General features: G+C 36.6%; 3 protein-coding genes across 3 annotated transcripts in view; 1 reads left to right on the top strand and 2 right to left on the bottom strand.

The window, feature by feature from the left end:
* The window catches only part of lrp2a (low density lipoprotein receptor-related protein 2a), a 95,306-nt gene extending 79,314 nt beyond the window's left edge, over window positions 1–15,992 (top strand). The window contains 21 exon segments of the mRNA XM_043248836.1: window positions 50–166; window positions 420–536; window positions 841–978; window positions 2,236–2,358; window positions 3,402–3,530; window positions 3,671–3,802; window positions 5,056–5,187; window positions 5,322–5,465; window positions 5,693–5,858; window positions 5,947–6,075; window positions 6,865–7,085; window positions 7,161–7,340; window positions 8,405–8,524; window positions 8,735–8,825; window positions 10,138–10,205; window positions 10,708–10,825; window positions 11,917–12,043; window positions 12,906–13,013; window positions 13,090–13,206; window positions 13,316–13,387; window positions 14,324–15,992. Coding sequence (XP_043104771.1) covers window positions 50–166; window positions 420–536; window positions 841–978; window positions 2,236–2,358; window positions 3,402–3,530; window positions 3,671–3,802; window positions 5,056–5,187; window positions 5,322–5,465; window positions 5,693–5,858; window positions 5,947–6,075; window positions 6,865–7,085; window positions 7,161–7,340; window positions 8,405–8,524; window positions 8,735–8,825; window positions 10,138–10,205; window positions 10,708–10,825; window positions 11,917–12,043; window positions 12,906–13,013; window positions 13,090–13,206; window positions 13,316–13,387; window positions 14,324–14,494 — 2,720 coding nt within the window. The 3' untranslated portion in view covers window positions 14,495–15,992.
* Window positions 15,993–16,739: 747 nt separating this feature from the next.
* On the bottom strand, window positions 16,740–20,586 carry rdh1 (retinol dehydrogenase 1). Its single transcript, XM_043249024.1, is given in 6 exon segments — window positions 16,740–17,432; window positions 17,733–17,896; window positions 18,606–18,864; window positions 20,163–20,389; window positions 20,391–20,502; window positions 20,577–20,586. Coding segments are annotated over 6 exon segments (990 nt in total). The 3' UTR covers window positions 16,740–17,214.
* A 1,754-nt stretch (window positions 20,587–22,340) lies between these two features.
* Window positions 22,341–22,765, bottom strand: part of dhrs9 (dehydrogenase/reductase (SDR family) member 9) — a 6,125-nt gene continuing 5,700 nt past the window's right edge. The window contains exon 5 of the mRNA XM_043248819.1: window positions 22,341–22,765. This exon is cut by the window's right edge and continues 221 nt beyond it. Within this exon, the coding sequence (XP_043104754.1) occupies window positions 22,763–22,765 (3 nt within the window). The 3' untranslated portion in view covers window positions 22,341–22,762.

The following is a 22,765-nucleotide window of genomic DNA, read 5'->3' as shown; positions in this document are numbered from 1 at the left end:
CTTGCCTCTTTAGTATGTGATGGACGCTCTTCTTCTTATGCATCCGCAGCCCCTCGTCCGTGCACCGAGAGCGAGTACCGCTGTGACAACCTGCACTGCATTCCTGACCGCTGGGTTTGCGACCATGACAACGACTGCGAGGACAATTCTGACGAGAGGGACTGCGGTGAGTGAGAGAATAGAAGAGACAGCAGAAAGGAAAGACTATCAAAAGAGGGATGCAGAGAGCCGTGGCACTTGCCACCACGTTCAACATCATAATACCGTCTTTTTATTACAGATCGGTTCACAGTGGGTGATATCTCAATGCGTTTGTGCGCCTGGATACGTTGTGAATGACTTACAGGAAGTGTGCATAATTCATTCTCCTTGGCGTATTGAGAGACTGGCTTGATTCACTGCGGATGAATGTGTTTCAGAGCTGCGGACCTGTCACCCGGGTTACTTCCAGTGCGCTAGCGGCCACTGCATCGCTGAGCGTTTCAAATGCGACGGCAACGCAGACTGTCTGGACTTCACCGATGAAAGCTCTTGTCGTGAGTGTTTCTTTAATCTGTTTTAATTCTGAAACGCTCCTGAAATGTAACCAGAAGACATCTGGGAGTTATATTGCGGCGCCCTCTAGAGTGCAAAGGGGTTGTGCAAATGTTGGCATCAGCATGCAAACTTTAGGAATATCAATGAATTTGACTTTTTGACTGAAGACGTTTTTTATGTATGCACAGGTGAAATGTTTACATCAATAGCAATGTCAAAGTCATGGGTTTTTTTCCAATTGAATGCTCGAATGCATTGTTAATTCAGTAAGTTGACTCTGAGCTGTATGTATGCATTTTTCAGCCACGCGCTACCCGAACAGCACCTACTGTCCACCCTTCCTGTTTGAGTGCAAGAACCATGTGTGTGTGCAGCAGCACTGGATATGTGACGGAGATAATGACTGCGGGGATAATTCAGATGAGGAACTGCATCTCTGCTGTGAGAATCTGTCTATCTATTTATTGTTCTAGCGATTTATCTGTTGTTCTGTTTATCTATTTTAAAAGGTTAACCATGATTGTTTTGTAAAAAAAAAAAAAATCCATTATTGGTGATTGTCATTTTATTTATTTTTCTTTACGTTCAGTTAGATTTATAGCACTTTCACATAATCACAAATCAAGAGAAAGTCAACTCCAGTATAGGCTGACCTGTTGCAGTGGGTTGTTCTTTAGCCCACGTGTTAATCGATCCCCCCAGAAAATGATGGAGAGGACCACAGAAACCACAGAAAAGCAGTTTGATTAGCAGTTAGAATGCTTTTCTTTAACAGGCCTGGCAACCCTAGTCAATCGCATATTTAGTCTATTGTTTTCAGCTTACCTGTGCTTTTTCAGTAATATAGAGGGAGAATGTCTGCATGGTTGCCAGTTTGGGAAGATTAAGTAAACCACTGGTTAGAAAATGTATCGATAAGGGAGAAAAGCTCTTATTGGGGAATTGAAACTATTGAAATCTGGCTACCACAGCTATAAAAGACTTTTTATCAATGCATGCTAATGCAAATGACATGTTAATATTTCAGGATAAATAACCCAATAGTTAAATTAAGTAAAATAAAAAGCCCAATTATCCAACTTGGTCTCATAAAAATATGTACCTCTGTGCACTTTTTGTGCAACACCGTTTTACGTACCTTATTGCATGTAGAAATGTTTACTGAGTGGCTCTGAAACAATACATGACCCCGGCACTTTTTAATTACATTGACATAGGTAAGTATAGCTGTGTTTTTATTGCGTTGCTTCAGGTACATATTGCAAAGGTTCAGAGTTAAAATATCTGCAGACTGTCACTAGTTAGTGCTCTATCATGTTGGACATATGGCCTACACCAAATCCAACCCTAAACCTACCTGATAGTGTAAACAAATGCAAAACTGATATCAAAAGTCATTTGTAAATGCAGCCATGCCATTTCAACTGCCTTTTATGCAGATTGGAACTGTTTTGTCGAACCGTTTAATTTAGTCATTAAAACTGCAGTAATATGTACTTATTGGTACATATTTTGTGGCTTGCTAAAAAAGTGCATCAAGGTACGTTAATGCCATGAGACCAACAGTTATCTGTCTACACTTTCTTTTTTTATATATAATTTGTATAGTACATCAGCTATATAACCCAATAGAGTCAGACTTTCGCCATTTTAGTTGTGGAACAAAGTGCAGAAATGTCCTGTTTCTTGTCTCCTCAGTGGACATCTCGTGTGATCCTCCGTTTCGTTTCCGCTGTGATAACACCCGCTGCATCTACAGTCACGAGCTCTGCAACGCTATAGACGACTGCGGCGATGGAACCGATGAGAGGCCGGAGCATTGTGAGTGACTGTTAACCAAATATACTATTTACCTAAAGTGTTGGGCACTTTAAAAAGTAATTAGTTATAGTTACTAGTTACTTCTTAGTTAGTAACTGAGTTACATCATTATCAAAGTAACTTATTACCAGGGATTACCATATATTGCATATATATATATATATATATATATATATATATATATATATATATATATATATATATATATATATATATATATATATATATATATATATAATAATACTAAATATTAAATGTTAAATTAATGAAATAGACACTAAATATAATTAACCTACGCAGTTTATCTACAAAAGTTTAGCTTTGGTCAAACAATCATTATAATATGATATTATGGTAAGTTAGCATTATATGATTATAGAACCTGATTGTATGATTATATAATCAAGTATGAATTCATATTTGTCATATTGTCTGACTGGTGGCAGTGCTTAAGACATTGTTCGTCATTTAGTGTTTTTGTAAACAAAAGGGATAAAATAGATAATATAACAAAACTACTATTAATTCTACTACTAATAACCATATAAAGCACACTAAAGATTAATGAGCTGTTGGGTTCATGAATATTAATCATGCAGTCATGCAATCTTGAATTGATTCACTAAACTCAAAACAGGGACGATAATAGGTGAGCGCCAGCCAATGATTTGCAATCCTTAAAAGCTAAGAAATTATTTTGACCGGAAGATGCAACAAAGAATATAGTTTACATGTAGCGAGTCAATTCTGCATGTTAAAGACCCTTGCGCCTTCATAGAGGTCATGGTACTTCAAATACAGCTACACTGCGCACCCATTCAGATGAACCGAAAATAAAATTCCAATTATATTACAATTAATTATAGCAATGCCGCATTTCATTGTCAGTAACGGTAACAGTGTTATAACGGGGGATTGATTACTCGTCACTGATAAAAATAACGCTGTTGATTTATAGCGCCGTTATTCCCATCGCTGTTTACCTATTAAACCTTTTTCATTCCCTAATCTCTATTGAAAGTAGCAACTGCTTTGTGTGTCAGGTGTGACCCCCACGCACGGACCCTGCTCCGCAGACGAGTATAAATGTGGGAATGGACAGTGCATTCCTCTGCAGTACGCCTGCGACGACTACGACGACTGCGAAGACCAAACCGATGAGCTCGGCTGCTGTGAGTTCGGCTCTTTCATTCACCCTCATGCTGTTTTCTTTCTTGCATAAACAAAAGCGGAACAAGCTTCAAAAAAACGACAAGCTCTAGATCCCTTTGCCTGCACATCTTTCTAACATTTCTTCGTCGGTCTCCGTCAGACTACGGCCACGGACGCACGTGCAGTGAGAATCTGTGCGAGCATAACTGCACAGATTTGTCGACCGGAGGCTTTATTTGTTCCTGTAGACCTGGATATAAACCCAACCCGGAGGACAAGAACAACTGCGACGGTTTGTGGTGTTGTCTTAATACTTTATTCATTAGAAAACCTCAGTATTTCTTCTTTATAGGAAGACAGGCTTCTGAAGCCAAACAGGACAACAGAACACGTATCCAAGAAACGCATTGCAACACTTAATTCTACGAAAGCAACAACTTGTTCCATGCGTCACTGCACCGTTTCTGTGTTACTTCCCTGTTTACGTATTCAATCCGATCAAGAGTTTAGCGGCTCAGGCGGATCGATTAAGGTGTTTACATGAAGCCTTTTTCAGTCCGATTGAGCCATCAGTCCAACCACCAACGGATTATTCGGTTGCATGTAAACATAGCTACATGTAAACATCAGTTATAAAACGAATTATTTTCATCTATAAGCAGCTTAGCAGATAAAATAGTATGATTCATTAGCTCAAGTCAATTCAGTGGTCATATTAGCACCACTGAAATAATATTATTGGTGCTGTTTATTATACATACATATTGTTTGTGTCTGTGTACTGTATATATTTATTATGTATACATAAATACAAACACATGCATGTATATATTTAAGAAAAATATGTTTTGTTTATATATTAAATATATTTATAAATAATATATATGTACATATAAATTATACATATAAATGTATAAGCGTAAATGTTTTTTTTTATATTCTATATATATATATATATATGTGTGTGTGTGTGTGTGTATATATATATATATATATATATATATATATATATATATATATACATACACACACATAATAAATATATACAGTAAATTTATAGATTAGAATACGATTATTTGACAGCACTAAATATAGTTTGTATTAATATTTCAAATTAGTTTTTACTTTTTACTTTTACAAATGACTTTTTTTAATTTAGTTGTGTGTTTCACTGATTGTATTTATCTATTTTAGAACGTCAAATTAAACTAAATTCTAAATTCTGAGAAATTTTGACTTTGAAAAAAGTCTTTTTTTTCCTTAGCTAATGATTATTTTTAGTAAAAATGTTTTTGCGTGGTTTTGCTTCCATTTTAGTTTCATTAATTACAATAAACCTGGGTTCAGTTTAGTTCGCAGACAGTTGCAAAGCTCTCACTCACAAAACAAATTAGATTCAGCACTGAATCGTTTCTGCCTGCGCGCAAACAACACAAGAAGTGTACAGCTATGCCTGCACGTAAATTGGAGACAACACTGGCACACCGTTACAAGTTGAAAGGCTTGCTGTATGTACATTGTGAGGTGTTTTCTGCCCGTCTGTAGATGTGAACGAGTGTGAGATTTACGGGACGTGCCCCCAGCTCTGCAGGAACACTAAGGGCAGTTATGAGTGTTTCTGCGCAGACGGCTTTCGATCGGTGGGAGAGCAGCCGGGAGTCGAGTGCGCTGCTGAGGGTAAAGCCTTACAATCTATAACTATTTACATCCTGTAGCTTAAAATCGCAATTTGACGAGCATCTGTAAATATGAACGCACCTTTAGAAGACCTCAATGCCAGTCATCACCATTTCTTTCTCTTTTTTTCACAGGAAATCCTCCCGTCTTGTTATTGCCTGATAACGTGCGTATCCGTCGCTTTAACCTCTCTTCAGCGCAGTACTCTGATTATGTGGATAATGCAGAGCACATTCAAGCACTGGACTACCTGTGGGACCCAGAAGGCCTTGGTCTAAGTAAGACAATATTCCCAGGACATCCCATCTAATATGCTTAATGTTTTGATGCAGATGCAGCCCAGGAAAAGCCGGCGTTATTTTAGCATCGTTTGTGTGCTATTATGGGATTTCTTTTGAATATTTGAAAGAATATTTTGAAATCCTTACCAAACATGATGCACTGTGTTATTGCATTTCTGGTTATGAATGCAAACCGAAGCGTATCTCTGGAAATGATTTTTCAGGTATAGTCTACTGGACCGTGTTGGGACGAGGCTCTGAGTTCGGGGCGATTAAGAGGGCCTACATGACCACATTCGATGACCATGGAAATAATCCCGTGAAAGAGGTTGACCTGAACCTTCGATACATCTCCAGTCCTGACGGCATCGCTGTGGACTGGATTGGAGGGTACGTGACGTGCTTTTCTGCACTGTTACTGGGACAGTTCCAGAGAAATAAACAACCTTCCTGCTTTGCGTTTTGTCTTTTCCATTAGCCATATTTACTGGACAGATGCTGGGACTAATAGGATTGAGGTGTCAAAACTGGATGGACGTTACAGAAAGTGGTTGATTCACAGCGATCTTGATCAGCCAGCCGCTATTGTGGTCAATCCTGGACTAGGGTAAGAGCATGAATGTCAAATGATTAATCGTGATTAATCGCATCTGAAATAAAAGGTTTTGTTCTGCGTAATATATGATTTTGTACTGCGTATAGATGTAAATATAAATACACTATACATAGAAACGTTAAGCACTTGCATGCATATATTTAAGACAAATATGTTATTTATATATTATATATATTTGTATATAATATATTTGTGTGTATGTGTATATATAAATATATATATATATATATATATATATATATATATATATATATATATATATATATATATATATACACGTAATAAACACTTACAATACACACACATATTATGTAAACAAACACTTTTATTTTGGATGCCATTATTAATGATTTGACAGCACTAAAATATATGAAACTATACATTTACTTAATTTCGAAAATATAGAATACAGTTATAAGGGATGCACAGTTATGACATTTTTTTAATTGTTTAGGAAAAGTCATGGAAATTATTATAAAATAATTATTAGATATTGCTCATGTTTTGAGCTTATGTAGAGATTTGTGAATAAAGACATTAAAAGCATTGCTATTTTACTATAAAAACTATATAATATACCAAATAAACAATAGATTTCTTAATTTGCATTTATTTTACAGTGCAGTTAATGCAGCTTTATACATCTTATTGACAAAAATTACAAATCTTTAACAAAAAATCTAATAATCACAAATATTAAAATAAAACATTAGAACCCTGATTCCTCAAAACTGATGTTTTTGTCATTACCGATGATTATTTTGTGTGCCTGTGTTATAGTAAGATGTTTTGGACCGACTGGGGCAGAAAGCCCAAGATTGAGATGGCGTGGATGGATGGGCAGCACAGAGAGGTGCTGTTAGACGAGGATCTGGCTTGGCCTACTGGTATAGCTTTGGACTATCTGAATGAAAACCGGATCTACTGGTGTGACTCAAAAGAAAACATCATCGAATCGATGAAAGAGGACGGAACAGATCGGCAGATGATCATATCAGGAGGTGAGACGTCGCAGCGTCACATACGAGAAGTCAGCTTTAGATTGGCCGATGTTCTCACGTTTGGCGTCATTGCAGATATCGGTCACCCCTACAGTCTGGATGTGTTCGAGGGACACGTGTACTGGACGACTAAAGACAAGGGGGAAGTGTGGAAAAAAGACAAGTTTGGGAAAGGAGACAAGGTGAAGGTGTTGACCATAAACCCCTGGCTGACTCAAGTACGCATCTATCAGCAGCACCGACACAACCACTCAGGTGAGACGGGAATCAACGTCCCTACCAGTATCCAAACGCTACTAAACTGTCCCTAGCAATATTTTGATCAAACAATTAAAGATATGCGTATGTTACCACTGTGTTGTTGTCATTTCGGCCACATCTGAAATTAAGACTAATAAAATTAATAAAATCAGATATAACCCTAATGGGTAACACTTTGTTACAGGCCGAGTGCGCTACACAGCTGCTTAGACTTAAGCAAAGTCTTGATGCACTCAACTAGCTTATGTCTGTGTAATATTCTGTCATTTTAATGCAGTTAGAAAGGTATTACGTGAATTTAATGTGTACTGATGGGTTAAATAAAAAAAAAATGGGACTGCATGCACTTTCACGTGGATCTGGCTAATAGATCAACCGTGATTTATCTGTCAATAGGATGCAGTGTGTTTCATTCATAGAAGTTATATATAATAACTTTTATAACGTGAAGGAAATGAAAGTAGAAAAATTAAAAAAATGTTCTCAAGTACTGTAACGAAAGTATTTGTGATCAGTTACTTTCCACCTCTGATTATGGGTTATGAAAGGTTCATAAGTCAGTCCCAAGCAAGATGACATGCAAAACACTTTCATTTCATATATATATAGATAGATATATATATATATATATATATATATATATATATATGTATATGTATATATAGTGGAAAAAATGTGTAGAAACCACAGGAAGAAATAGAAATAACTGACTTTACATCATTTTTTTAAGTCAAATATTAGTGGCCTTTCATTTATAAACATAATTTTGCATAAGTTAACCCTCTTTATGTAGTAATAATTGACTGATATTTAATGTTAGATTTAATATGACAATAAATTTCATTATTAATAAGTACGTTATCTTTTGCAATTAAAACAAAAATGCAAACTATTGTGACAAATAAAATTTGAATTTGAATTTATTGCAACACATAAATACGATAAATGCGTAGCCTAAGACTGTGTAAAGACTCATGTTTTCAAAAGTTCATGTTTCTTTTATCCAAAAATAATTCCTGTGATAGTACTAGTAAAGGACCGTCCACATTCTCTTGCAGTGCTGAACCCCTGTCAGGGAGTCTGCAGTCACCTGTGTTTGCTTAGGCCGGGTGGATACACCTGTGCCTGTCCACAGGGCTCCACGCTGCTCGCCTTCAACAAGAATGAATGTGATGCCGGTAAGAAATGAACACACACTACTGCTGTTGATGTGAGCTGACTGGCTCCATCGCATCCCGTCAACGCATTTCATGACATACGTGCATGTGCCGCATCGACTGCTGCATGATTTCATTATCGTCGTGTGATGTTTTGACCTGAGCGCTCTGATGAAAGTGAGTGTTTGACTTGTGATGTGATTGCATTGTTGCATTGCCTCGCACGCGCAGCCATTGAGGCAGAGGTGTCCATGCCGCTTGCATGCAGATGCATGAACGGAGGAACGTGCTACACTGATGAGGGAGGCCTGCCGAAGTGCAAGTGAGTGTGAGCTAGCGAACTAGTAGAGTTATTTAAAGTGTCCCTACGATGTTTTGAAAATGACCTTTCATGCAGTGTAACCTAAAAAAAGTGCAAAGTGCGAAGCTGAAAGTGCACCGTGTATAAGGTTACTGGCTTTTGAAAGAAAGAGTCGACTCTGAATCATTGAAACGAGTCGTTTTTAAAATGCCGACATGAATCATTATCATATTGCCCGCCCATTAAAAATGAAAACGCATTCTTGGCCACTAGGTGCCACTTTTGGGGCTGTAAAATAGCTGTTTATCCTGGTGACGGCAGTAAACAAACCAGCACTTCACTCACAAACAACGCTTTTATGTTGAGCGAATAAAGTAAAAATAAATGCATATTGTGAGACAATAAAAGCATTTTTTGAATGCATGTCAACCTGTTGTCATGCATTCAAAACCCCCAAAAAACTGTCATAATTCATTATAAGGGCACTTTAAAAAGCTCATATCATGAGGAGTGAATGTGATTTCACCAAGTGCAACACGTTCCTGGATAAACATCCATGTTGGAGCAACATTTGAGAGATGAGTTTACATGAATTGTCAATTTTAACCTTAAAAACCAGAATTAGGTACTTCTATATCCTTGTTATTTATCCCTATATATCAATTCCCTCTGATTTTATAGATGAACTGTAGGTAGGGATAGGGTTAGGCCAATATTTTTGGACAATAGCGTTGATCCAGGAACACGTATAACTTGGAAAAATCATGAGGAGTTACATTTTCATTGATATTTTGAGATATCAGAATTATTCACCGTTTTATGAAAACTTGCTTTTGTTTTCGAACCATAAACTAATATGTCCTACTGACACACTACAGGGAAAAAAAGAAATAACTGACTTTATTTTGGTGAAAATACTAGTGGCCTAAGACTATAGCCCAGCACCGTATTTCATTTCTAAACTAAATTTGTCATATGCAAAACCTCTTTATTTAGTAATAATTCACTGCTATTTATTACAGTGTTATTTAATTTGAAAGCAAATCACTTAATTGTTAATAATTACGTTGACTTGCAATTTAAATAAAGTAAAAATGACCAATTCTGAACTATTACAATGTATAAATACAACAAAAAGTTCAAAGTGAGCACACCGCTGCTCCAGAAATTGAAAAGTATTAAATATGTTTTTCACCACAGGTGACGTTACGAGCTTAAATGCTCTTCATCAGACAAACAACAATGCATAAATACAGTACTTGCATAGCCTCAGATTGTATAAAGCGTAAGCATGACTGTAGACACCACAGATCTGTCTGTTTTTGCTCCTCAGGTGTCCTTACGGTTACTCGGGTAGTTACTGTGATATGGGGAAGTCTAGAGGTGCTCCTGCAGGAACAGGTAAACAAACCCTTCCTTGTTAATTAGTTATATAACCGTTTCATCGTGAACACCTTTACCCGTGGTCGGTGACACGTGATGCTGTTATTTATCCACTCTAATCACTCTATCCAGCACGTTCAGCATGTTCATTTCCGTAACTCTTTATTCCGATAGTCCACTTTAGACGCTCTACTAACAGTAAGTAACTTTGCAACCACATTTGCGATCATTAGAGTATTAGCAGACTGTCTGTTTAATGTCTCCTACCACTTTATTCGGATGGATCCACCAACATACAACATACTGACTATCAGAAACCCTTAACCTACCCTAACAGTCTATACTCTGAGAGTTAGTAGACATGTAGCTGCAAATGAATGAGAATTAGTTGACGTGTAGTTACATGTATAGTTAGCGGAGTTTCTAAAGTGGGATATCGAAATAAAGTGTAGCCAAATGGAATGTATATAGACTGCACTCATATTTCTTACTGTGTGTGTGTGTGTGTGTGTGTGTGTAGCTGTGACCGTCCTGTTAGCGGTGGTAATTATTCTGATTACCGGAGCTCTGGTTGTGGGAGTTTTCCTCAACTACAAGCGCACCGGCTCTCTCATCCCGTCAATGCCTAAACTACCCAGGTACAACACAAACACGCCAGTTGATCTGACACGACTTTAACCGACCAGTCCGAGCAGCACGAACAGTGTATTTATTACAATATTGCGACTTATTATTTATTTTGCTTCAGAAGTGCTTTATTGTTTAAAATGATTGCTGCTCGGTTCGATATTTTGCTTATTTTTAAGCATTTTCCAAATACACAGATGTTTGGGTTCAATAAGATTTCTAAATAAGTAATACATTAATTTCTAAAAATCCAAAACAGTGATACTGTAAAATATTTTCGCAATAAACAAAACAAAACTGTGATCAAAGCTGAATTTGTAGCATCATTCTTCAAGTGTCACGTGATTCTTCAGAAATGATTCTGATATGATGATTTGCTGCTAAATCATCAGTGTTTCCAATGCTTCAAATGGTTTTGTGGAAACCGTGATATATTTGTTCAGAATTCTTTAATGAATAGAAAGTTGTAAAAAAACGCATTTATTTAAAATAGCAATCGTTTGTCATTTTGAGCATGTCTTTATTGTAACTCCTGACCCCAAACCTGTGAACTGATTTTTATATTTCATTATCTAGCAATATCTTTCATAACCCTGCCATCTCTATCTATTGATATTTAATGTCAAAATGAGAAATTTGCTTACAGCTTGTCAAACAACATCAAAACAATATCTAGTTAGAGTGAGATTTATCTCTAGTAAGATTTGTGGGTCGCTGTCTGCTGAAGTTAACTACTGAATGCGACTCAGTGCGTTGTGTTGAATATTCATGATATATTTGCAAATACTTTGCAGGCGATTTCAATCCAGGCAGCGTTTTCAGTATAACAGTGATTTTTATGTGCTTTTCGTTTCTCGGTGAAGTTATATTACTAGATTGAAAAGTATTTCGATTCCCTTAAGTCTTTGATTTAGGCTTTAGCGCCTTTTTTAAATCCTTCTAATGATTTGAGTAATTATTCATGTTTTCTCTCAAAAAGCGTCTTAGAAGAAATGTCACTAAATACGCTGTTCATTAAAATGCCTTACTCGGTTGCTTGTGAATGACGACCATTGAATATTCTTCGTTTCTCACTTTTATTCTGTTTTTCTGTTTCTGTCAGTCTGAGCAGCCTGGTGAAGTCCGCAGACACGGGAAACGGGGTTTCGTTTCATTCAGGTGACAATGTGACGATGGATCTGGAGCCTCAGACTCTGGGGGTGTCGTTCATCGACAGGGCCATGCAGCTGGTAAATGTGCTCTTTATGTCGATTTGACAGTAACTTCTGACTCCTGGATTAAGTGCGCTCGGTGCATTTCTCTGGAAAAACTATGAGGCGTAAAATCCCTGGTTGACCTTTTGGCCCCGGTGTTAATGTTACATCCTTTCCCAGACTTACAGTATCGGCGCACTGGTTTCTAATGGGATTCTGTGTATCATTAATCACAAAAGTGTTAAAAGTAGTGGTTTTTGAGACAGCGGTGATAATGTAACACTTAAACACGCCGTCCTTCGCAAGTTTAGGATGTTTTAAAAAATATTTAATAGTTTATTCGGCAAGCGTGCATTAGTTCGATCAAAATTTGTAAAGTTGCAAAAGATTTCTATTTCAAATAAATGTTTTTTTTAACTTTCTGTTTGTTATTTCCTACCAAAATATGAATATATAATATATATATATATATATATATATATATATATATATATATATATATATGAAAATATGAATATATAGCACTGCTATTTTCAGCATTGATTAACGTGACACAAGACTGGAGTGCTGATACTGAAAATTCAGCTTTGCATCACAGGAATAAAATACATTTTTAAATATATTTAAATAGAAAACGGGTGTTTTAAATTGTAGTAATATTTTACAACATTCTTATTTTTATTGCATTTTTGATCAAACAAATGCAGCCCCTGTGAGCAAAAAACTATAAAAGAAAATCTTACCGAACATAACTTTTAATGGCAAAAACCATAGTAAGTAAACATAGTTATTTTCTAATGATCTCAGATTTCAGTGTCTGAAATAGAGAATTAAAGCATTGACTTTGACTTAGATTTAGAGCATCGTCTGATCTGCGTTCTCTGTTTTTTATTATTAGGATGAAAATTTCGCCGACTCTGGTAGGCAGCCAATCACGTTCGAGAATCCTCTGTACTCGACTGCAGCCGGCCCATCAGGCGATCCAGCAGTGATACACGCCACGCAGGTACGCGTCCTTCCCCCGAAGCCGTTCGTACGGCATACATGAAATGTTGAGTTGTGTGTTTCTGTGCTTCATGCAGGTCACTGTGAACGTCAGCGGTGACCAGGTGGAGAATAACTTCTCGAACCCTGCGTATAACGCTCATGAACAGGCAGCGGAGGTGAAGAGCGGACCTGCAGACCAAACCACCACGCAGGTGAGAGCACGTGAACGTTTAGTCCCACGGTTTAATCCTTCATGCAAACGTTCTTTTCTTTTCATTTAATTTCATGTAATTTATTTATTGTAAGTTTTTTTGTTTGCAGGAGTCCAAATGGAGTTTCTTTAAAAGAAAACTGAAGCCGAGCACAACGTTTGAAAACCCTACTTATTCGGAGGTGAGTGGAACTATGTTAACATTCATTTCTGACTTCACTTGTCTAAACAAACGTAATAATGATTGAAAGAAGAAATTGGCAATTGTAGAAAGTGAAACGATCAAGAAAAAAATATTAAGTTTGCATTTTATTTGAGCAGTTTATAGCGCACAATGTCAAGTAATATGTTTTTTTTAATTGTGCATTGCAATTAATCTCAATCAAACTGCACTTGGGTTTTATATATATATATATATATATATATATATATATATATATTATTATATTCTTCAGAGTTACTTGTTATCGTTAGCTAAAATTAAAACCATAAAAACTAATTACTTGAAATAGAACTAAAATGTATTATAGCATTTAATCATATTAGATTTCTTTTCTTTTTTATTTAATTTAGTTTATATATATATATATATATATATATATATATATATATATATATGTATATATGTATGTATATATATATATATATATATATATATGTATATATATATATATATATATATATATATATATATATATATATATATATATATATATATATATATATATATATATATATATATATATATATATATATATATGTGTGTGTGTGTGTGTGTATATATTTTTAATTCATCTTTATTTCAGTTTTCACCATGGTAATTTTACTACTTCAACTTAAAACATATTTGTTGTTGTTATTATTACTGAAACTTGGGAGTTAAAATGAAAACAGATAATCTATTTCAAAACAAAAATTTCAATAGCCTATCAATGACGTTGAAAATAACACCGGCGGTTTTGTTTTACTCCCTCGTTAAAATGCATCGTAATAAACCATCACCAGCATTTTTGAAAAAGGAGAAATGAAATGCACGTGTACAGGAGCATTCCCATAGCTGTAAAAAGTATAAGAATATGGGTCTTAATGTGAGAAAGCTGACCCTGTCTTTGCGTCAGATGCAGGACGAGCAGAAGCACGGAGCTCCAGATTCCAGCGCTTCATCGCAGCCGTCTCCTTTCGTTCCTCCTCCCAAACCCCAGAAACGAGAGAAACTGAGCACCTACTCACCCACAGAGGACACCTTTACAGACACGGCCAACCTGGTTAAAGAGGACAGCGAAATATGACCATCACACCCAGCGGGAAAATACAAAGAAACACTCCCTTTGCACAGAATCTATTTTTATATGCGGCCTGCATACGACAAGAAATCGATTTAAGATTATTTTTGAAACAAAAAAAAAAAGTATAGACGAGAATAGATGTTTGTGTAGCCTACAGAAAAGAGACTTTGCCTTCCGATACTTTGTATGCCAATTCATGTCGTATGATTCTTTTTTTTTATTATTATTATTGTGACGTCATATTTGTATATCTTTGCACTGATGCTGCTGAAGGAGAATGTTATGAATATTTTGTACATTTGTAAATCGAAAAGATTTTGTTTGATAATATCCTCTGGTCAGATGTTATTTTGAAATAGATTATTACTTATTTCTGGAGATTCACACACACATACACACACACACACACACACGTATGCCAACGATACTGAGTAAAAGTGCTTTGAGAGCCAGCTGAGACTTTGCCATTTGATCCGATTGTTCGTAAAGGAATAGTTCACCCAAAAAGTTTGTTTCTTCATCAGAGCAGATTTAAAGAAATGTAGCATTGCGTCGCCGATTCACCAACGAGCCGTTGCAGTTCATTATGCAGTGAATGGGTGCCGTCGGAATGAGAGTCTAAACAGCTGATAAAAACATCACAATAATCCACAAGCAATTCTCCCCACTCAGTTGATGCCTTGAGAAAGCGAAAAAAGCATTTGTGAGAAACAAATCCATCATTAAGACTTGCTTCCAGCTTAAAAAAAAGCATTTCGTTTCATTTTTATGCGAACTATTCACTTTTAAATCTCGCCGCTGAGAAAACACGATGCACACGCATCGCTCGCGTGCATTTACCTCATTTGTGGAGCGGCCGGATTCAAGGAAACGAGCAAAAACGTCTGAGATGTCGCTCATCACTTATAGGAATAGTTCGCACAAAAATGAAAACGGGTTATTATGTTCTCACCCGCTCTAGTAGGAAGTTGTGCAGTAACTTTGTATAAGGGACTGACACTGAATTGCACGATGAGGAGCTGCTTATTTTCCTCAAAATAACGGCGTATGTGTTTGAAATAAGGTCAGGGTGAGGGGGAAAATGACAGAAAGGGTTGAAGTGCTCCAAATATGCCACGCAGAGAAAGGGACTCTCATTAAAGAAAGTCTGAAAGTAAGACGATGCAGTGACATACTCCTCTGTAAACGCATTTTAATACAACTTCTGTTTTATATATCGAAATAATACTTGAAATTTCCCAGTTTATATGCATGTGATTATAACTGTGATGTCTGACGTCCCATCACCGTTTCAAGGGCTTTTCGTATGTGCTTTTCCCATCTGATGAAGTGCATGGGCCGTGTGACATTTTAAATGATTTTGTATATTAAAGACAGTACAAAAAAAAAAGAATATTATGAATTTATTCGACTTGACATGCCGATTATGTTACTATAGAAAGGAACTGGAAACAAATGAATGCTGCTGTGAAAAATCAAATAAATTTGTTTTTATAAGAAATCTCGAGATCTTTTTGTTTTGATTTACAACAGATAAACACATTCTTATCCATTAAGACAAACCTTAATAAAAGAAACCTTAAAATTTTATGGTCAACATTATATTAAATGTATTATATATATATATATATATATATATATATATATATATATATATATATATATATATATATATACATATACACACATATATATACACATACACACACATATGTAAATATATATACACATATATATATATATTACACATATCTCATTCTGATTTCTACAAATGGTACTAATAGGTTAAATGATGTGGGTTGGGTTAATTAGTAAAGACAGGTGATACTGCTTACAAAGAAGCCTTTAAAAAACTCTCCAAAACTTGTTGTTGCTTGATGAAGAGCTTTGAGGTCTATGCTCTTGGTTCTCTTCAATCCTGGTCTTCATTATTTGCAATACGCGTGTTTTCAAGTTTGAAAGATTTCCTTAATTTGACTCATTGCTTCAAAGTAGTTTACCCATCCAGATGTGCTGAGGTCCTGCGTAGTTCTTTTTAAACACAATTTATTTAAAAAGTCAGATAAAAAAAAAAGATTTTCAAGTCAAAGCGAGCCCGTAAGTGTAACGGATTATTAAAAAAAAAAAGTGACGAACTAGAAAGTGTTGATTTGATGTGATGTTGGAGTCAAAGAGAAGGCCGATGAATGTATGTTTAGGGTTTAAGCCGTGGTTAAACGTACCAAAAAAATAAAAAGAAACACGTACATTGCGGGCCACCAAAGGGCACTTTAATTATGGACAGTAATATATAAAATGTATTTTTATTTGATTGCATTAATGCACGCCTTTGCATAACACTTGAATGAGATCCAATACGCTCTCTCCTAATTTTGAGGAGCTGATTACACAATAGCGTCTGTTTCACACCATATACAGTGTGTCATTATTTCACAAAATATATAGCATTTTATCTTTTCAGAAGTCTTGTATTCTCCCGCTAATCGGCACGAGACTTGCCGCGAAGACATCAGACATCATTTTGACGTGATCCAGATTTTCCCTTTTTCTGCCACTCTGCAGATCGCAAGTTAAACGATACAAAGCGCTCTACATTTTTCTGCTGCACGTGATGAACGTTCATGCCGGTTTTTTAACTCGGCATCATCATAAATCTAATATTATTATTATTTTTTTTTTTGCACATCGGCTGGACTGAGCTGCAGGGTTATTTTTAGTGATGTTCAGCTCTTCTTCACGGAAGGCATTATAACGCTGGTGAAGAGGTCTGCTATGCGTGTCGGCAGGTACGAGAGCGGGATCCAGAGGAGCTTGGCGTCCCAGCCGGCGCTGTAGCGCGTTCGGGGATGCCGCGCTGAAAGAGCGTGCTGCATGCACGAGGTCACTTTATTAAGATCGCCGCTGGCCAGAATCTTCATGGAGAACTCCTGCAGCTTTATATCTGGAAGAAAAGATTGAGAGAAGTGCAGACATGTCAGTACGACGTAACGGCGTCGTCGCACGAGGCTCTGAATACAAGGCTAATATAAACGATAATGGACTATTTTAACCAACGTTTGTCTCTGTGATGTATTTTTAGAGCATTGTGGTATCGACTGTTGTACTAGGAGTGTTTTCAAACATGTTTCACTGGATGAGCACGTTTTACGTGAACTATTCCTTTTAAATGCATCATGATAGAAATCTAAAACAGTGTTGTGTTGCATGAAATCTGCGCTCATAGGACACCAGAAGCACTCACAGTCCTGCAGGTATGAGTCTCCGTAGGCTCTCCTGACCTCTGCTGGCAGGCTGTTCCATCGTTTCTTCAGATCATCTTCAATGAGGCCTAGATCTGTCACTTGTGTCTTGAAGAAGCCTGGTTCAATGATACTTACTTTTACTCCAAAGTGCCTCATATCTCTCCTGAAATCAGCAAGGCAGGATAAAATGACTTTAGAGAGATTATTAGATGTTGAAATAAAGATGCAAATCTATAAGAAATTGTAGTATGGGCATGGTTTAAATGTTTTAGCAAGTTACGACCGCAGTTAGAAATGGATTTTGTTGCCTCTTTTTTTTTTTTTTTTTTTTTTTTTTTTCTGATATATCAGCTTGTTAATTTAAATTTTTTTGTTAATTTGAATTAATTTAAATATAAATAATAATATATATATATATATAAACAAAAAAATTATCTATCTATCTATATATAAAAAAAAAAAAAATATATATATATATATATATATATATATATATATATATATATATATTTTTTTTTTTTTTTTTTATATAAATAAATACATGTGTGTCATTTTATTGATGTATGCATAACTTTCAAAATTAGAAATGCATTGTCACTTTTTATAGAAGACAATATAAGACAGATAATACATTTTAATGCTTGCTATTTTTGCTTTTCATTTGCTATTATAACTATATTATTCATGTATATATTTATTAGGATGTATTTATTTCAATTCCAATTAATATTTATAATACATTTCCTTTACAAAATATGTAAAAATAAAATAAAAAATATTAATAATAAAAGCAATGAAAACCTAAAAATGCATGCTAAAACATGTTGTTGGCATGCGTCAATGTTTATTTTTTTGTTAGACGCTAGACACACCTCAAGCTATCAGAGAAGGCCTCCACACCATATTTAGCGAGACAATATCCTCCCCCGATGAGCGAGACTCTTCCCAGGATACTGGCCACGTTCACCACCCGACCACGAGCCTTCTTCAGCAGAGGAAGAAACTTCAGAGTCACCCCAATGAGGCCGATGAGGTTAACATCCAGGACCTTCTTAAAGTCGTCCGGCTGCATCCATTCCATGGGGCCGATGGGGACCGAGATGCCGGCGTTGTTCACCAAACCCCACAGACCTGACAGGAAAACATAAGAAATCCAGCGTGCATGCACATCACGCAATGAAAAGAACGGTTCCCCCACTCTCAGGCCTTTCAAGACGTAGATGGGTCTGTTTCTTCATCAGGACGGATTTGGAAAAGTTGCATCACTTGCTCACCAATGTAGCTCACTCTGTAGTGAATGGGTGCCGTCGGAATCCAAACAGCTGATAAAACCGTCACAGTAATCCACACCACTTGAGTCCATCAATTAATGTCTCGCGATATGAAAAACGGCATGTTCGTAGGAAACAAATCTATCATTAAGACAATAATATTGCATAATATTGCATTCTTCAGTTAAAAAGTTGTTTCGACTGAGATACATTAGGAGATAAATATGGACAGATCAAGCCATGTTTAGAAACAAAAACGGTACTAAAATAGTTAACAAATGTTGATAGATTTTGGTGTGAGATGAGAACAAAAAAATGGACCTCTTTATTGGATAAGGTCTTATTATGGATTATGCACTTGTCGAAATCAACGATTTAAAGTTAAAATGCCTCAAAGGATTGTTTTTTTTTTACAAGCATGCAGCTTTTTACTTCACAATATAGTAAAAAAAAATTCATGTGAATTATTCTGGTGTTTTTTCGGCTGTTTAGACTCTCATTCTGACGGCACCCATCCACTGCAGAGGAACCACTGGTGAAAATCTGTTCTGACGAAGAAACAAACTCATCTACATTTAGGATGTCCTGAGGGTTAACTGGAGAGCAAGTAACGTAATGCTAAACGTTTGCATAGTTTGTTCATAAAGCATTGAAAACGTCGTCTTTGCGGATGGTCATTATTTTTTCAATTCAGTTATGAAAAAGGTAGATTTTTTTATTCGTATCGGAAAAGTACTGCTAGTTGGTCAAACTAGTTCTTAAGACAAACGGTCTTAACATGGTGACCAAGTTTATGCAACTAGCCCCCATGAAGAAAAAAAAAAAAGTCTAAAAACACTAAAAGGTGATTAAACTGTCAGCCAAGATTAATTTTCGGCAGCGCTATCACTTTAAGGTCAAAGGTCACTGAGGTGAGCAAACACGTCAAGTGCAATACAAGGAAAGCAAGTCGTTTTATAATAAATGTTGCGGCTTTGGTATGAGAATGGCATTCGCCTGAAGATGCTCCTCCAGGTCAACTAAAAGCGCTTGTCCGAGGTTTTTGCAGATTTATGAGTTTGTCCGAGAGCCGCGCGGTCGTCAAAGCGCCCGTATCTCGGCTTTATCTCTCGCTGTGCTCGACTCTCCCCGGCACCCTATCTGACCCGTCCGTCTCACCTCTCTCCCCGGTCTCGCTGCGCACGCGCTCCAGCGCGCTCTCCACGCTCGCGCTGTCGGTAACATTGAGCAGAAGCGTCTTGAGCCTGGGGGAGGCCGCCGCGCGCAGCCTGGAGGCGCCAGGTTCCGTGAGGCACGCGGCGATCACGTGAAAGCCCCGCCGGTCGAGCTGGCGCGCCGCGAGCGCTCCGAAGCCGCTGTCGCAGCCCGTCACCAGAACGCGCTTCGTGGACGCCGCCGATCCGACGGGAGTCACGGAAGAACCAGACCGCGGCGGCGAGCGCCAGAACGGCCAGGAAACAGCAGCAGAAGAAGAGCGCCTGAGAAGGGAGACACTGGCCTTTAAAGGTGTGCAGGACCAAATTAAATCAGTGAATAAATGTGCACATAAATAAACAAAATGTTCTTTCATACATTCACTCATTTTCTCCACCTTTATTCATGACAAACATAAAACAGAGACAACTGTTTGACAAAGTTGACAACACACACACACACACACATTAGAATATTAAGCATGAAGATATTTTTGTACATTTCCCAAATACATCAAAGCTTTGCTAAGAACTTCAGCTGGACTTTATAGAAGTTTTGTTTAGTTTTTTATTTCATAGATTTAATGGACAAGTCCATGATTTAAGCCTTTTCTTTTTATTTTTATGAAGTTATTACAGTTATAACATGGTGACAAATATAACATATTTGACCCCACTTTCATCAATCAGTCTATAAATAACGGCAGAAATATTTGAAAATCCTAAACTCATGTGTATGTTCGTTTTGTTTAATATTTGTCCCTTTTTATTCATTTATTTTTACATAAGTTTGTCTATGGAATTTATTTATCAATTTAGACTTTATTTAATATTTTAAGTGATGTTTTCCTCTTTTTATATGAATGAAGAGGATTTTTATGTACATATATATTTGTTTACTTTTTACATATTATTATTATTATTAGTAGTAGTAGTAGTAGTAGTAGTAGTATTAATAATAATAATAAATCAAAATCCAGGTGAATTTTAAGAGATGATGTTTACATTCTCCCCTGAACAAAGTCCAACAACAAGGGTACTATATTAACTTTTAAAGCAACATCAGAGCAAAAGTTGTGATAAGGCTTTGAGAGAAAAGGTTAAATATAAATGCACCCTCGGCTGAAAGTGTGCTGCTGACAGAATCCTATTTAGTAATTAATTCAAATGAGGTTGTCGTGAAAGTTAATACATATTACCTTCCGCTAGGACTAACTGACCAGATTAAAAACCGATTATAGCGCGCAACCTTGCGTTCAAATAAAGATGTTTGTCTGAAACGCACACTCAAACCACTATGATTCTTTGCAGCAACTTTATGACAATTAAGCGCCTTATTCTTTAGGTTAAGGCGAATGCAAATAAATGAACTTGTCCTGCATTGAATCGAACACTTTTTTTTGGAGTTTAGAATATCTGCTGTATAGAAAGGAAACGCACGATTCAATCTTTAACGTAAATGCTAAACACCCGACAGCCGCTAGGGGGCGTCGCAATTATAACTTCCTTTCTCTGTCGATGATCAATTGCGAAATGCATAGCTTTTAAGCACCGAAATATTCAACCTGTGCACGCATTACGCCCCGCTACGCTTTGTGCGTTAACGAAATAAAGCCAGAAATTAGCCGACGGTGTTCAGAACCGACACACGTACCATGACTAATGTTGCTGTCAAGCCCTCCTTCGCCGTGAAAGCCAGCAGATCTTTTGTTTGCGAACTCGCGATTTCCTCTGCCGGCGCACTCGAGAGCTCAAGGGCCACAAACCGATGGCGGGGTCAAAGGGCGCCGAGCGCAATAAACGTCACCGAAGTTGTGCAATTAACCCTAAGGCCTACTTTGGCTTTTAAACATTCTATGTTTAGTTAGTGCGCCCATGTGTGACTAACTCTGTGGTGAAAGGACACTCTAGCTGATTGAATAATTAGCTGATTGAATAACAGGCTTCACAAACCAGGTGCTGGTCAAAGTCTATTAAAATTAACTGCGTATGTCATATACATTTTTTTTAAGTATTCAGTTTTGTGCTTAAGTAATATAAAGAAAGTTGAGGTGTTTTTTTGTATTTGTATATTCTGGAAATGCTGTAAAAGCAAGGAAAAATCTGTCTTTGTGATCGAGAATAATGTAACGCTCCAAAAATGTTACAGAAAACATTTTTTATTGTTTTATTTATATTCAATATTGTAAAAATCTACAATAAGGTTTTCATGCGATTCATTCTATAATTCCGGTACCTTTCATTTCTATTCGACTGTCGTCATTTTATTTAGTTTTCTAACAGTTTTCTTCAGAAATACCATATTTCATCCATTAAGAGAATACACACTTCGATTACAGTTTTTGCGACCGTCCGTGTGAGTCTTAACAATACATTTTAATAGCATTAAATGTATTTCTACAATCTAAACGCTGTAGAAAAATAGATTTGTTTATAAATTTAAAATTTTCGTTCGGATAAGACAATTAGCATTTTCTTCGTTGCTAACCATGCTCCCCCCCCCCCCGAAAGTGGAAAAGTGGTTTATTCCATCCATACGCTGCGTGGAGAGTTGGCCGTTTGCGCTTA

This window comes from Puntigrus tetrazona, chromosome 9 (genome assembly GCF_018831695.1).
Source record: "Puntigrus tetrazona isolate hp1 chromosome 9, ASM1883169v1, whole genome shotgun sequence".
NCBI classification, from domain to species: domain Eukaryota; kingdom Metazoa; phylum Chordata; class Actinopteri; order Cypriniformes; family Cyprinidae; genus Puntigrus; species Puntigrus tetrazona.
The sequence above is the reverse complement of the archived record's forward strand: the minus strand, read 5'-3'. Positions and strand labels throughout refer to the sequence as shown.